At 48.9% G+C, this 13,796-nt stretch overlaps 2 protein-coding genes across 10 annotated transcripts; one reads left to right on the forward strand and one right to left on the reverse strand.

Moving 5' to 3' along the window:
* Positions 1-323: 323 nt before the first annotated feature.
* On the reverse strand, positions 324-7,769 carry ACAD8 (acyl-CoA dehydrogenase family member 8). Of its 3 annotated transcripts, none has more exons than XM_030022157.2 (11): positions 7,634-7,767; positions 6,402-6,502; positions 5,831-6,000; positions 4,985-5,094; positions 4,659-4,735; positions 4,245-4,382; positions 3,693-3,828; positions 3,493-3,590; positions 3,095-3,247; positions 2,056-2,158; positions 324-1,218 (listed from the first exon to the last, which is right to left on the reverse strand). In XM_030022157.2, exons 1-11 carry the CDS (start codon positions 7,707-7,709, stop codon positions 1,166-1,168), a joined length of 1,215 nt encoding a protein of 404 aa, XP_029878017.1. In that variant the 5' UTR covers positions 7,710-7,767; the 3' UTR covers positions 324-1,165. The 3 variants fall into 3 exon arrangements, with proteins under 3 accessions (XP_029878017.1, XP_029878019.1, XP_029878018.1); XM_030022159.2 differs by lacking the exon at positions 7,634-7,767 and adding an exon at positions 7,441-7,534; XM_030022158.2 differs by lacking the exon at positions 2,056-2,158 and having other exon boundaries at positions 7,634-7,769.
* Positions 2,063-13,247, forward strand: THYN1 (thymocyte nuclear protein 1). Of its 7 annotated transcripts, none has more exons than XM_030022165.1 (8): positions 2,063-2,223; positions 8,648-8,729; positions 9,744-9,973; positions 10,469-10,537; positions 11,235-11,327; positions 12,014-12,109; positions 12,753-12,903; positions 13,015-13,247. In XM_030022165.1, exons 2-8 carry the CDS (start codon positions 8,687-8,689, stop codon positions 13,059-13,061), a joined length of 729 nt encoding a protein of 242 aa, XP_029878025.1. In that variant the 5' UTR covers positions 2,063-2,223; positions 8,648-8,686; the 3' UTR covers positions 13,062-13,247. The 7 variants fall into 7 exon arrangements, with proteins under 7 accessions (XP_029878025.1, XP_029878028.1, XP_029878027.1 ...); XM_030022168.2 differs by lacking the exon at positions 2,063-2,223 and adding an exon at positions 7,159-7,314; XM_030022167.2 differs by lacking the exon at positions 2,063-2,223 and adding an exon at positions 7,790-7,958.
* Positions 13,248-13,796: the final 549 nt, after the last annotated feature.

Here is a 13,796-nt window from a genome sequence, read left to right on the forward strand (position 1 = left end):
AAACTGCCCTGGCCGCCCTGCGAGAGAAATTAATTCCCTGTGAGACGGAGGGAGAAGACCCAAGGGCCTCTTGGCGTGCAGCGCGGTCCGAGACCCAAAACCACCCGTGTCTGCCGCCAGTGCTCTGTCATCTCCCTTCCCCGCCATGGGCTGAGAGAAAAGAGGAGCTGGTTCGTTTGAACGGGTTAACAGAGACACCGCGACTAAAAAAAAACAAACTCAGAAACCGAACCGTTTTGCAACCCCCCCACTTCAAACAGCTCCTCTGGTTAAATGCCTGAAATATCACAGAAGAAAATTATCACGACTTCTGACACTCTCAGTAAAGTTGCCATCATTGCTTTATTGATTCTGAATCTGAGGGGGAAAAAAGTTTAATTTACCAATGTTTTTACTCCCCCTGCACTGTGCACTGCAGGGATTTGAGGCACGGAGTTAAGCGTTTCTGTGCAGGACCTTAGTTCTTGATTTGTACCTCTGTGTTGCAAAGGCTTCTTTGAGATTAAGCACCAGTATGTTGGTGGGAATAGGGAAAACAACAAGCAATCGGTACATTAGAAAAGGTGTGCCAGGAAAAGAGTGCTTGTAGATAAACAAGAGACATCCTGCTCCTCAGTTAAAAAGCCATTGCACTCTGCAAGTGGTTAGAGGTGCAGCGCTTGGGGCAACTCATTCCCAGTGGTGCAGCCAGCACCCAGGAGGACAGGTTTTTAAGCAGAGCAACTAGTTCCCTCGACCTAAAGATTTCACTGATAGAGGAAGAGTCCTATGGGATCAGGCTGCACCTCTGCCTGAAGCTCCCGCTTCAGTCCTGACTCAGCAGAGATGACCAACAGGTCTAGTGTTTCTCTTTCTGAGAAGGATGGGTGCCAAGCAGCCCGCGATCAAGATTTGGAGACAGAAGCTTGTATTCACAAGTGTGACTTGTATCTTCAGGCTGCACAATACTAGGCTAGTAACAGCAGCTCTGCCAGGCACAGAGTGCAGCTGTGGCAGCATGTGGGTGGCGTCCAGCTGTGATCCCGGTCAATGTAAGGCAGAAAGACTGTTTCCACCGAGGTATCCCCCTCTCCACTCCCGGGGAGAGAGTTGGTGAATAGGGGAGGGAAACAGACCGAGCTGTAACAGACGAAGGAATTTTAGGGCTGGAGACTAGCTCCTGGCTTCAGCCCTGTAGCAGATTCCTGGCCACAATCATCCGCATAACCTCATTGGTACCTGCAGCAGGATGAGGGTGCAAAAGAAAGACAGTTAGGAGATGGTCCAATTCTGCCCCCAATGAAGGCAAAGAGAATTATTCTGCCCTGAGCTGCAGTTTACAGCACAGAAAAGCTCTTCCCACCAATTGAGGTGGCATTTAGGAGGTGCTGGGCCAAAATACAACTGCCAAGTGCCAGCATTTTGCTTGGGAAAGGCATCAGAGTGGCAGATGCTGGTGCTTCTTTTTATTTGGGCATTGAGAGGATGCATGAACCAGGTGTCGAGCTGAACTGGATCTGTGCCAACACCTGAGTTCTCTGCTTTACTATGTAATATATACACAACACACAGACAGACCTGTAGACCCACTTGGTATTGGAAAGAGTATTTCCCTTATCAGGTACCCTGGTTGTAGGTGAAGGGATTTCAAAGGAGAGAAAACAAAATGGTTAGGAGGCCGAATTGAGATTAGAAAAGGCCAGACACTGTTAGAGACACAATGTCAAAGAGTGAAGACAGACGGGAATCACAGGAAAGGAATTTTTGGGGAGCATCAGCACATGTCTGTAGGAGTCACGGGATGAAACTGGACAGAGGTCCCGCTAACATGACAACTAGGTATCTCCCTCTGCTGTAAGACTCTTAAAATACACAGTTACTGCTCCAATACACCAAGAGCTCTTGGTCAGGGGATTCACACCCGTGACATCCAGGGACACCTCGCACTCAGAGCAAAAATTCTTGGGATTCTGAAACCCAAGAATCAGAGAGTCATGTGGGAAGGTGGGGGCCTCCGGAGGGTCTGTTCTCTCCTGGCTTCACTGCCAAGTCACTGGTAGTAAGAGTGTCTTTTACCTTCCAGGATCTGGTGGACTCTGATGTCTCGCACAAACTGCTGCACAGCATAATCCTTCAGGTAGCCATAGCCCCCATGCATCTGTAGAGCCTGGTTACAGATCTAAGAAGACAGCATTGCTGAAATGCCTTGCATGGTGTCAAGGACAAGTCAGTGACAGAAGCTCGGTAAGAACCCAGGAACTTGGGCTCATTTTTTTTTTCTGATCACCTAATCTCATCTTTTAACAAAGTGTGGTGTGACGGCAAGGCAGTCTCAATCCCCATCAGTGCTATCATGTTACCCAAGTGCTGTTTCACATTAATGGTGCATTTATGTGAATGTGATAGCATAGAAATACCCAGGAAACGCTTTACTTAACTAAGGCCATTTTTGCTGCATTTCTATGGCGCTACTGATGCAAAAAACCAAAACGCCAGATCACCATCTAGCGGTCAGTCAGGCAAGGAATCTGTTCAGGGCTCTGGTTTCTACTGAAACATGACTCTATGCATCATTATCTGTCAACCTGGGACATAAAACATAACAAATAGCAAAAATGCAGAGTGCTGAGAAAATACGGTAGCTTCTAAATGACACTGATCTAGGAAGTGTTAAGGTGCAGATTTCCTTTTCCTTTCTTTTTCTCCCTTCTTGCTTTCTCTTTGCAGCGACATTTTGTGATAACATTTTATTTCTCAGTGGTCTAGGAAAAACCACTTTTTACCTAGGAATGATCAGCCTGTTACATGCATATTATCACTTGGAAATAAAAATGCTCTACTCCCTGTCCTGTCTCCCTGCTTGGTCCCCTAGAAAGTAGTGTAGAAAGCACTAGAGGCCAGGAAGCCTGAACTGTGGAGAGGCTAATACTGCAGCCTCCACAGGGTGCAGAATTCTGTCCCGTAAAACATCCTGGTCCTGAAATGAGGCTTCTGGCTCAAAGAACGTGCTTGAGTCTGGGTCCCTACAGTGTCAAACTTCTTTCTGACATCCTGGGCACCAAGAAGGGTCTCCAAGCTTGCGGTTATGATGCCAACTGAGCTCTGAGTAACGTACCGCAAAGCATTCATCAGTAGCGAAGAGCTTGGCCATGGAGCAGAGCACAGCCGCGTCCTCCTGTCCCTCCTGCAGTGCCCGCGCTGCATTGCGAACCATGAGCCGTGCTGCCACCAGGCGCGTCGCCATCTCCGCCAGCCTGAACTGCAGGTACTGCCAGCAGACGGCACGAGAGGAAAAATTAGGTCAGCATCTTTGGAGGGACCTGGGTCCTGAACCACTTCCTCACTACCTTCAGGCAGGTCTCAGGCCTGACACGCTTTCTTACTCAGGAAAAGCATGTTCCTGACTTCTCCAGGGAAGACCCTGTGAAGTGAGTGATGGGCCCTCTGGCTGCTTGGTCCGTCAGGATCAGAAAGAACAAAGCTCTGGGAGTGCAGATCTGGTGGAGAGGTTACCTGATTGTTTGCTAGGGGTTCTCCAAACTGTTTGCGGACAGTGAGGTGTTCCTGAGCCAGAAGAACAGAGGCATGAGCAGCTCCTAACGAACAAGAAGCTGGGGGGAGAAACCAAGGACGCAGCATGAATATGAAGATAACGCAGATGGGCAACAAGATGATCCTGCCCTCCTCCCTTGGCTCTCGGCTGTCTTTCTTACCAATGTTTATCCTGCCTCCATTCAGTCCCTTCATGGCAATGCTGAAGCCCTGCCCTTCGGCTCCCAGCCGGTTGCCAACAGGAACAACGCAGTCCTCGAAGATCACAGCCCGAGTTGGCTGGGAATTCCAGCCCACCTGGGGAAAAAACAGAACACCTTCCAGGCTGCCTAAGGAACAGCACACCTCCAGCTCCCAGCAGAGAACTGCCCAGCCCGCTCTCAACCCCTTGGTCTCATTGCCAAGCTGCCAAGGAGTGCCTGTGGTCTACGTGGTTTGGCCTCAGTGTGCTGAGTTGGAAACTGGAATGCCTGTATTTGAGAAGAGGCACAGATCCAACGAACCCTGATGTTCCCGAGATGAAAATCCTTCACTTGCCAAACGGAGGGGTATTGTGCGAACTTCACCAAAGCTGGACTAGGCTTGGAAAAAACATGCCAGGCTGGGACTCCAGTTGACATCCAAGAAGAGATCTCTAATGCTTTGCACAGACTAGCTTGCCTCTGTCCTGCACTTCCCTCAGGTGCTCAGGAGGTGAAAACCAAGCCTCTTACCTTCTTCTCTTTCTTGCCAAAGCTAAGCCCCGGCGTCCCCTTCTCCAGCACCAGGCAGGAGATGCCCTTGGGGCCTGGGCCTCCTGTGCGACACATGACCACGTATACATCAGTGTCACCTCCTCCACTGATGAAGGCCTGCAGGACAGAAGAAGAAAGGGGCAGCTTTCGTGTGCTACCCCTGAGCCTGCAGCAGCAGCTGGGGTACAAAGACGGAGGGGCAAAGACCCCACGGCCAGGAAGTATTTAGGGACGCAACTGTACTAAGGTCTGGTGAATGCTCTGCAGAGCATGTCCTACCTTGGGAGAATACACAGAGATGAGGAGACAGTAGGAAATGGAAAGGACGGTGAGACCCAGGCCCCCTTGTGCATGCAGTGCCATCCAGCAGCTTTAGGAGGAGCAAAGAGGTACCTTGGAGCCATTCAGGACGTAGGTGTCCCCTTTCCTCTGAGCTGAGGTCAGCAAGGAAGCTGCATCACTTCCACTTCCTATTCGAGAGGTAAGGAAGGAGCCAGTGAAGCAGCCGGTCCAGACCCTACAACATCTCCCGGGGATCGTACCCAGCAATGCTCGCGCGAGCATCTTGGCAATCATCATCCGCCCCTTCCCAACTTCCCGGTGATTGCCCAAATGAATGTGAAAAGAAGCTTTTCACCTCCAGCTCCGTGCAATGCTCACGTCCAGTTAAACTACGTTAGGAGTATGGGAAGGGAGATTTCTTGTTTGAGGATGCTCACCTGGCTCAGTCAGGCAGTAAGATGCAAATTTTTCCATGCTACAGAGCGATGGGCAGAACCTGCGCCTCTGTTCCTCATTGCCAAAGGTGTCAATCATCCAAACACACATGCTGGAGCAGGAGAAAAGGAGCAGCGTTACAGGAAGTGAACACAGCCCTGGGAGGAAGGCAGGTCATACAACAACATCCCTGCCTGCACAGAAGAACAAAGCTCCATGGGGTTCAGTCAAAAGCACAGAGGCTTGAAAGCGTATTGCTCCACCTCAAAACAGAACAAAATTAGGTGCCATGGAAGCCGGGAGGAAGAAGATCGCCTTCCATTCACCACAGACTCGCTGCCTTGTGGAACAGCGGGTTCCTATTTAATAGCCTCAGCGTTCCCCTCAGCGCTAAGCCCTACTGCCTCTTCAGAAAACTGCACCTGGAAGAAGGAGGCATCATCACTCCATCTTTCCGTGCAAAGGGAGCCCGTCACTGAACATGTCTGTACAAGCAGGATAGGGCCCCGGTATCAGCTGGCGCCACTGGGCTCTGTCATAGTACGACCAAAACACAAAGGTTACTATCTATAGCCAGCTTAAGTGGAAGAGCAGGGAACAAAATCCAGAACTTAATCCCATCTTGCATGCCACAAAGCTAAAATTACTTCTTGGTGGCATCTCAGTTTTTGTAGCCTATTTGTTTACTGCCATCGAGAGATCCTCACAGGGACATGTCTACTTGGGGTCCCAACTTTAAATAATAAGCGGCACCAAGAGAGCTGTCTCCAGCTGGATTTAGAGCCCGCAGAAAAAAATGTGTTTTTCAGCCAGGCCGACACCATCCACCGTTCCGCAGACACACTCACTTGTGGATGCTCATATAAGCAGTGGTGCTGGCACATCCTGTTGATAAAGCTTCAAAGATTATGGAGGTATCAAGTCGTGACAATCCAGAGCCGCCGACGTCTGGTTTCACATAGATCCCACCAAATCCTAGCTGGGCTGCCTTCCGCATTGTTTCCACAGGGAATATTTCCTATTGGGAGAGGCAGAGACATCGCAAGTGAATATTCATGATCAATTAAATCTCAATATTCAATCCCTTCTTTCCGGTACACCTGGGCTACCAAGTCTAGTCCCAAACTCCTGCAGAGTTAATTGGGTGGGTTACAGAAGAGGCGGCTACCTAGGCAGGTACATACCACCTTCAGAAGTAAATTTGGGTTTTCAGATGACTGAATAGCCTGGCTAGGAAAGCTTCAAGGAAATTCTCGTGGCTTCCCACCCCATCTACAGCAGCAGCTTCAAAGAAGATCTCTACAGATGGCATTACAGCACCGAGGAGCTATTGCAGGAGCCCCTCTGATGAGACTCGAGGATCATAACATCCTAAGGGAGGAAAAAGTGAGCAGTACAACCCTTCTGTGGCTGTCATACCTTCTCATCCCACTCTGCCATGTGAGGAGCCATCTCCTTGGTAGCAAAATCAAGGGCAACTTTTTGGAATTCCTTCTGCTCCTCAGTCAGGCCGGCGGATGCTAGAAAAGCAGGAAGAGATCAGAGTACGTGTCTGTTGCAGGAGAAGCAAGCACTACCACCTCTTCTGTAGCCCAAACAATTTCAAAGTGTCCCGTAACTCACACAAACAGTTCAGGGTCTCTCCTGCAGAGACCGTTTCTCTGTTCCCTGGGGCCACCATGAACTGTGCTGATAGAGAGAGGGCGGTGGGCTTTGGGAGGGGGCTTTCTTGGGACAAAACAAACCCAGGGTCCCAGCTATCTCTGTCTACTCAACGCTAACTACTTTGCAAGACCAGGACAGAGGCAGCACAGTCCACGGCAGCTGCCACTCCATCTCACTAGGTCTGTGCTGCAGAAATACAAGGACATAGTCCTGGGACTTCAAAGAAGTGATACTGGGAAGCAAGCAAAGAATAAAGCAGCCCTTTGGAAACAGCATGTAAAGTTTTAGTGAGATCTGCCATTTGAAACCTCCTGCTTCATTTGCACACCGATCCAACATTGTTTTGCTAGTTCCTCTCCTAAAAGTCACAGGGATGCTGCTGCTTCCATCCTAAACGTTGTTACATTTAAACATGGAAGCAACTCATCTGGGAAGTGTCAGGGAGTCCCGTAGGAGGAGTCCGGCTCGGACACAGCTGTTTTCCTGGTCACCAGAGACCACGCTCGGCGATCAGGCGACGACTTTGATCGCAGGACAACCCAGACTTACAGATGGCTACGGAGAGCCTAGCCTGCCTCCCCCCGTGAACCCTTTGCAGCGTTTTACCCAGTCTTTTTGAGATACTGATTCACAGTCGAGCTTGAAAAACCGTCAAGACCTAGCAAAGGTACAGGGAAGGGGAAGGAGGTTTTGGCCGGCCGGTGGGCAGCGCCGGGACGGCCGGAGCCCCCTGCGCGGAGCCGGAGCAGGAGCAGGGACGTGGACATCTCCCCGCCGGCCCCGGGCCACCGACCTGCTTTCGACCTTCACCCGAGACCGCCTCCCTCCCTCGGGCAGCGACATTTGCGGGGAACGGAGGGGGCGGGGAGGGGGGGTGCGCGATCCCTGCGGCCGGTTCGGCCCCGACTCGTCCCGCGGGCCGGCGGGGAGCGGGCTCGGACCGGGCTCCCCCCGCCCTCGCTCGCCCGGCGGCCGCGGAGCCTTACGGTCAATGCAGGAGGCGATCCCCCGCCGCAGCCGCAGCAGGCGGGCCGTGGCTCGGAGAGCTCCTGGCCAAGCCATGGCGGGGGGGCCGGCCGTCGGATCGGCGGGGCGGTAGCAGCCCGGCTGCCGGTCGGCGGGGCAGGCTGGGAGCTGTAGTCCTGCCCTCGGCGCCTCCCGCTCTCGCGGTGGCTGCGGGGAGGGAGGCAAAGCCTACAGGCCGTGCCTTATTTTTTTTTTTTTTTTGCATAACGGTCACCCACTTCCGACTCCAGTCGGGCGGGGGGGGGGGGGCGGCGTGTTTCCTCCTCCTCTTCCTCCTGCGCCGAGGCTCGGGCGAGGTGAGAGCATCCTTCTCCCCAGTCCGAGGCGAGGGGGCTGCTGCGGCCAGGGCCGGTGAGGGGGAGCCTGGGCCGGGTGAGCGGGAGGGAGGGGAGACGCTTGGCACTGAAGGTGGAAAAGTTGATGCCAGCCGCCCTGGCAGGAGGGAGGCCAGCTCAGAGCCAAGTAACTTCTAACGGGCTGCTGGCAGAAGGGGGCAGGGGTTGGACCAGCCAGCTCGCTCCCTTTCCCGAAGGGACTTTGCGTGCCTCATCTCTGTGAGCAACAAGCTGAGCCAGACACCCCTGGTGCGAGGCTGGACTGAGCTCTGGAGGCAAGCTGTTCTCCCTTTTCCAAAAGCACGGCTCCTCTTGCGCGGCAGAGAGGGGCCAGGCTTACTCTAAGCACCTTCGGGACTTTTCTCCAACAGCTGCGCCGCTGCGGAGAAAAGCAGCCCTTCTGCTAATGTCCATCAGAGCAGTGCTGCGGAGGGCCTGCCTGCCTCCAACATGCCAAGGGTGCGGCCCTCAACCAGTGCCAGCATTTGCACTGATAGAGGAAATGGCTGAGCTCAAGGAAGGAAATTTATTTACTCTCCACTTACTCTACAGCTTTTACAGTTCTTTGTCTCAGATATCTCTGCTTTTTTCAGCTTGGCTGAATAAGCAGTAATTCTTTCTTCTTCTTTCATTCAACAGGTGCTTCTCAGTGAAGAGAAGAGAATTCGGAGACCAGAGATGCCTTGGCCAAGCAGAAAGAGAGACAAAGGAGCAGTAGCAGGTCTGTGCTGACATCTGAACTAATTTAGCATCTCCCACTTGAGGTTCCAAGCTATAGTGAAAGTACAGACAGTCATCTTAACCGCCCGTCTTTCAAAGCCACACGTCTTACAGACAGCAGTTCCTCTCTAAAAATGGGCTGAGCATCCATGTGTGACTGAGACAAGTCTGCTAGATATACAATGGGGACAATGATGTACTCTCAGCACACGGTGGTTAAGAAATGTAACTCACGCATGTTCATGAAGAGCTTTCGGGTTCTACGCATTAGCGATGGGCAGTCAAAGCATACCCAGCATAGTGGCAGGAAGCTGATGTGGTACTATATGCAAAAAAACGAAAAGCAAAAACCTTGCACTTGAGGCAACGTTATGTGGTGTTTAAGGTGCGAGATGAAAAAATTACACAGTTAGCCTCATCCGTGCCACTCATCTGCTTAACTGACTCCAGCAAATAGCCACCTTCTTATTAAACTGTTTTTTACTGTCTGGCTCCTGGATGCACAGGGATACAGACCCCCTCTGAACAGGTAGCACAGTGGAGGCTTAATCGAAGGTCTCCAGCTACTGCAGTAATTGAAATAGCTTGCTTTGCTGCTGAATTTTCCTGTTATTCACCAGACTCACCTAAATCAACTTTCTTGCCTGCAGCTGATTTCTCAGGGATTAATTAAAAAAAAAATTCAACTACACTTCATGTGGGCAACATGGTCTATCCTGGCTTTTTTTATGATTAACTATGACTATTAAACTACATTTGTGCACACCACACACACACAAAAATATCCTTATTTTGGGTGCCAACTAGAAACACTCAGAAACACTGGTGTGTAATGCTGCTACCTTGCCCATAGGATCTGGGGTGCACCAAACTTCTGCTGCAGTCAAATACCAGTATGCGAAACCAGCTTGGACAACTAAAAATGTTTCAGTGCCAGTCCTTAGCAGAAACAAAATGTGTTTTATCTGAATGGTTTGGGTTTGGTTTTTTTTTTTTTTTTATTGTTTCTTTTAAGATAAGAAAGAGCCTGATGCTAAAATTGCCAAAACTGAGGAGGAGACTTCGGATAAGGAGGAAGAAGAGAAGTCCACAAAACCTCCAGCTGGGAGTTCCAAGTCTGGATGGAAGAACTGGAAGAAGACAAAAGAATCTGACTCCAGTGGGGAGGAGAGCAAGATAAAGTATTGTCACTGGCTTCTGAAATCAGAACCAGAGAGCAGGCTCGAGAAGGGTGTGGATGTGAAAGTAAGCACCAACAGCCATCCTTACTCAGCAAAGTATAGAAGCAGTTTCACTGCTATCATCTAGAGCATTAGTGCCTGAATGCTGAGTTACAGGATCAGACAATTCAGCTTGTTTGCAATATTAACACTGTTGTGTCTTTATTTCTCAAAAACCATTTGAATTCCTAGAAATAGAAAGACATAATGTTGTTCTCTTCCAGGGTGACAACCTTGGGGTTTGATACTTGTAATAAAAGAGGAAATCAGGTCCTCAGGATGCTTAGCTGTTGATAGCAGGGGCAGCATCTATTTCAGACTCTGCCTTTACACTGCTGCAGTGTTCCTCCTTTGTGAAGGCTTTTCTTTAGCCCCTGTGGGAACCAAAAAAATTGTGTCAAGTTTGTACTATAATTGAAGGAGCTACTAGGAACAAATGTTTAGGCACAATGTAGACAATGAGACGATAAAGAGCAGACTACTTCCTGAACTTAACCTGTATTTTCATTCCATTTGGCAGTTCAGCATTGATGACTTGAAAGCTCAGCCCAACCAGACAACCTTTTGGGATGGAGTAAGAAACTACCAGGTAAGGAGCACATGTCAAAGATGGAGTCACTGAAGTAGCACTAGAAAAAAGGTGGCTTTCCCCACAGATGACTTGTTCCCTTTGCCAGAAGGATTTCCTTTTGAGGCGCTCTGCCTGCTTTTACAGGTGCATTTTGTCCAGAGTCAAAACTCCTGCTTAATTGCCTCTAGGTCAAAGGTAGATTGAGGCTGGGTAATGTTCTGTCAAATCATCCAGTTCTTCTTTAGCTGAGACCAGCCTTTTTTTCCCTTGACACCTTTTAGCTAGTCTGTACTTGCCCAAACACTATGCCTTGTCAGTGTAGAGCTTTCTGTTCCAGGCCTCTCTGCGAAGGAAATCCATGTGTGTTTCCCCTACTATTTATGATCTCCCTACTATATACGCTTCCCCCTCTATATATGATCTGCTGTGCTGCTTGTTTGCTGACAGCTAACTTAAGCCTTCTGCTGTCTCTGAAAGAGGGTGGCCGAGCTGTTGAATTCCCACATACTTTCTAACCAACAGGACCTTGCTCTTTAGCCTCGTTTTTACTTCATTTCCTTGCGGCACAAAACGTGTACAACTGTAGGAAACCTTACCTGAGAAGCTCTGAAGCACACATACCTGTCTTCTTGTTAGTTCTTGTTCCTAGCTGCTTATAATGAAACCCTCAGAGCTTGATACAAAGAGCTCAAAGTCTCTCATTCACACCTGACAGGCAAGGAATTTCCTGAGAGCCATGAAACTTGGGCAGCAGGCCTTCTTCTACCACAGTAATTGTAAAGAGCCTGGCATTGTTGGCATTGTCAAGGTGAGTCCCTCTTTCTCGTTCTGTGTTTCAGGGGAGGTGGGGAGGGACGTAATAAGGGATGGCTTATCAAACAGCTCATTAGCCCTACTTCTGTCTCAGCACCAAAGGAGTGCAAAAGTTGTCCAATCAGAGCAGCGAATGAGCCTAGGGCATCTGGCTCAATGCTACATATCACAGCAGGGCTGACTCAGGCATCTTTCCCCAGAGAAATGGAACCAAACTGCAGCGTTCTTGCTGACATTTCAGAGCTTTTCCAGCCAAGTGAAGTGTTGCTCCACACTCTGATTAAAATGTGATTCACTAAATTCTAGTCAGCTGAGCCTGCAAGGCAGTAGTATAAAACCTAGGGCACAGAAAATCTTTTTCTTTAAGAGGAAAACTTGTCACAAAGGCTATCATCATCTAACCAATTTTCCTCCATTGCCTGTGCTCCTTCCACATTGCTCTCCAAAGAGGTGATGATGCTTCAGCCATACTATTCTGCAGTGCTTCAACCCAAGAAATGTAAAGGAAAGAAATATATTGCACTATTAGAATGGAGTTCAGGGAAAGCAAGGCTGATTTTTGCACCAGGATTATTCCTTATGTCTAGTCACAGCTTGCTCAAGGGCGTTTCATACCCTTTGCTGACAATAGTTTTGAACTGATGGGAACTTGTCTCACATTCTTCTCCCCTTCTGCTTCAGATCGTAAAGGAGGCATACCCTGATCACACACAGTTTGATCAGAAGGATCCTCATTATGATTCCTCCAGCAGAAGAGAGAACCCCAAGTGGTCCATGGTAATGTAGTAAACTAAATACAGCTGTTTCAAGCTCTGTGTGCAAGCCAAGTGAAGGTAGAAGCCTCTTCACATCATACTGCCTATCTTCTTAAGTTTCTGTCCTGGCCTAGCTACCTTTTTCTCTCAAGAGAAAATCCAATCCTGATTGTTTTCTTTACCTTTTCCCCTCTCTCTTCCAGAAGGCTGCCAAAATGCATCTCCCTAAATTTTCAGATCTTACTTGGATGCAGAGCTGACCTCCATGCATGGCAGAATTCTGGGTTAGGAAAGAGAACAAGCATCTTTAAGAACCGCTCTCAGTCTACAGCAAGCAAAGCTGTAGTTTTGAGGCACGCTAAATTATAGGGAGGGGACTGTTTGCAGGCTGGCTACATCCCGCATCTTAATTTTGTATTGTCTGTGACAACATGAATGTATGTTGCTAGTGCACAGTGCTAAGATTCATGTAAACAAATCACCTGCCAGGAGTATCTGAAAGTTCTTTTAGCCTTGAGCAAGGAAAAGCCTCCATACCATTATAAGGTAGCACACATCAGTCATTTGCTTCAGTTTAAAATCTTTATCCCCCCAAAGATCTTATGTGACATCTGGAGGCTATATCCTTCTCCAACCATGCTTCTTTGCTGCCCATCGCTCCCCAGGTGGATGTCCAGTTTGTGCGGATGACAAAACGTTTCATCCCCCTTTCTGAAATCAAGGCTCACCACCTGGCACATAAAGCAGATGGAGGCCCCCTAAAGAACATGATGCTCTTCACAAGACAACGTCTTTCCATCCAACCACTGACACAAGGTAAGAGCCTTCCTCTCTGGACTCTTGGTGCCATTCCCTCAGAGGCAGCTCTCACTCAGACAACTTGGAAGTTCCACTCATGGCTTTTTCTTCCTTACCTTTTCAACGCAGAGGAGTTTGATTTTGTCTTGAGTTTGGAAGAGGAAAAGCCACATTGAGAAACTGACAGCAGCACAGCTTCTACCCAGCCCGCTGATGCCTCCTCCTAAACCAGCGTAATTCTCAAGTTTACTTGCTCAATCTCAGCACCAAGAACATGCCCGCACATGATTTGCAGCTACACGTCCCTTATTCTGACACACTGTTATTTTTGCTTATTTTTAAATAAAGCCTTTTAGAATCAATTGCAGCTACTCATTTTTAATAGTGGAAAAATCTGCAATTTATCTCTCGAAGGATGAAACAGTTACATCCTCCTTGAGGGTGTTTACTACAGGATCTAGTGCAGTTCCATGTACTGCAGAGGCACATTCTTCTGCAGAAAGGTATCACTAAGCTGCTGTCTAGAACAAGAAAATTTAGATGTATATACATATCCAGCCTGATTGCTGCAAAGCAGATCACAGTTAGCTTCCTGCAGGTACAAAACTTGCCATGTTATTTTAGTACTGACATCAGGGGAATAGAAGAAAATAAAGCTAGCTTGCTAATTTTTAAGCTACATGGGTCCTCCACCAGCACAGCTTCTAAGCAGTGACATAGCTTAAAGAAAGACCAAGAATTTACAAAGATAACAACGGACAAACTCCTTGAGCATGTTTGGAGGGCTGCACAGTATGGCACTAAAGAAAGATGTCTTAATACTGTGAGAAAAAAACCAAACCAAAACAAAAAAAACCCCAAACAAAACCAGACCCAGGCCAGGCAATATAAACCATATCAGACAAACTCAT

This window comes from Aquila chrysaetos, chromosome 8 (genome assembly GCF_900496995.4).
Source record: "Aquila chrysaetos chrysaetos chromosome 8, bAquChr1.4, whole genome shotgun sequence".
NCBI classification, from domain to species: Eukaryota; Metazoa; Chordata; class Aves; order Accipitriformes; family Accipitridae; genus Aquila; species Aquila chrysaetos.

Excerpts from the sequence above, each read along its gene's own strand:
- ACAD8 (XM_030022157.2), bottom strand. The coding sequence starts at position 7,709 with ATGGCTTGGCCAGGAGCTCTCCGAGCCACGGCCCGCCTGCTGCGGCTG. Across the intron at positions 6,503-7,633 it reads GATCGCCTCCTGCATTGACC|CATCCGCCGGCCTGACTGAG; the intron begins GTAAGGCTCCGC and ends CTGCTTTTCTAG. Across the intron at positions 5,095-5,830 it reads GCTTATATGAGCATCCACAA|CATGTGTGTTTGGATGATTG; the intron begins GTGAGTGTGTCT and ends CTCCTGCTCCAG.
- THYN1 (XM_030022165.1), top strand. The coding sequence starts at position 8,687 with ATGCCTTGGCCAAGCAGAAAGAGAGACAAAGGAGCAGTAGCAG. Across the intron at positions 9,974-10,468 it reads AGAAGGGTGTGGATGTGAAA|TTCAGCATTGATGACTTGAA; the intron begins GTAAGCACCAAC and ends TCCATTTGGCAG. Across the intron at positions 12,904-13,014 it reads CATCCAACCACTGACACAAG|AGGAGTTTGATTTTGTCTTG; the intron begins GTAAGAGCCTTC and ends TTTTCAACGCAG.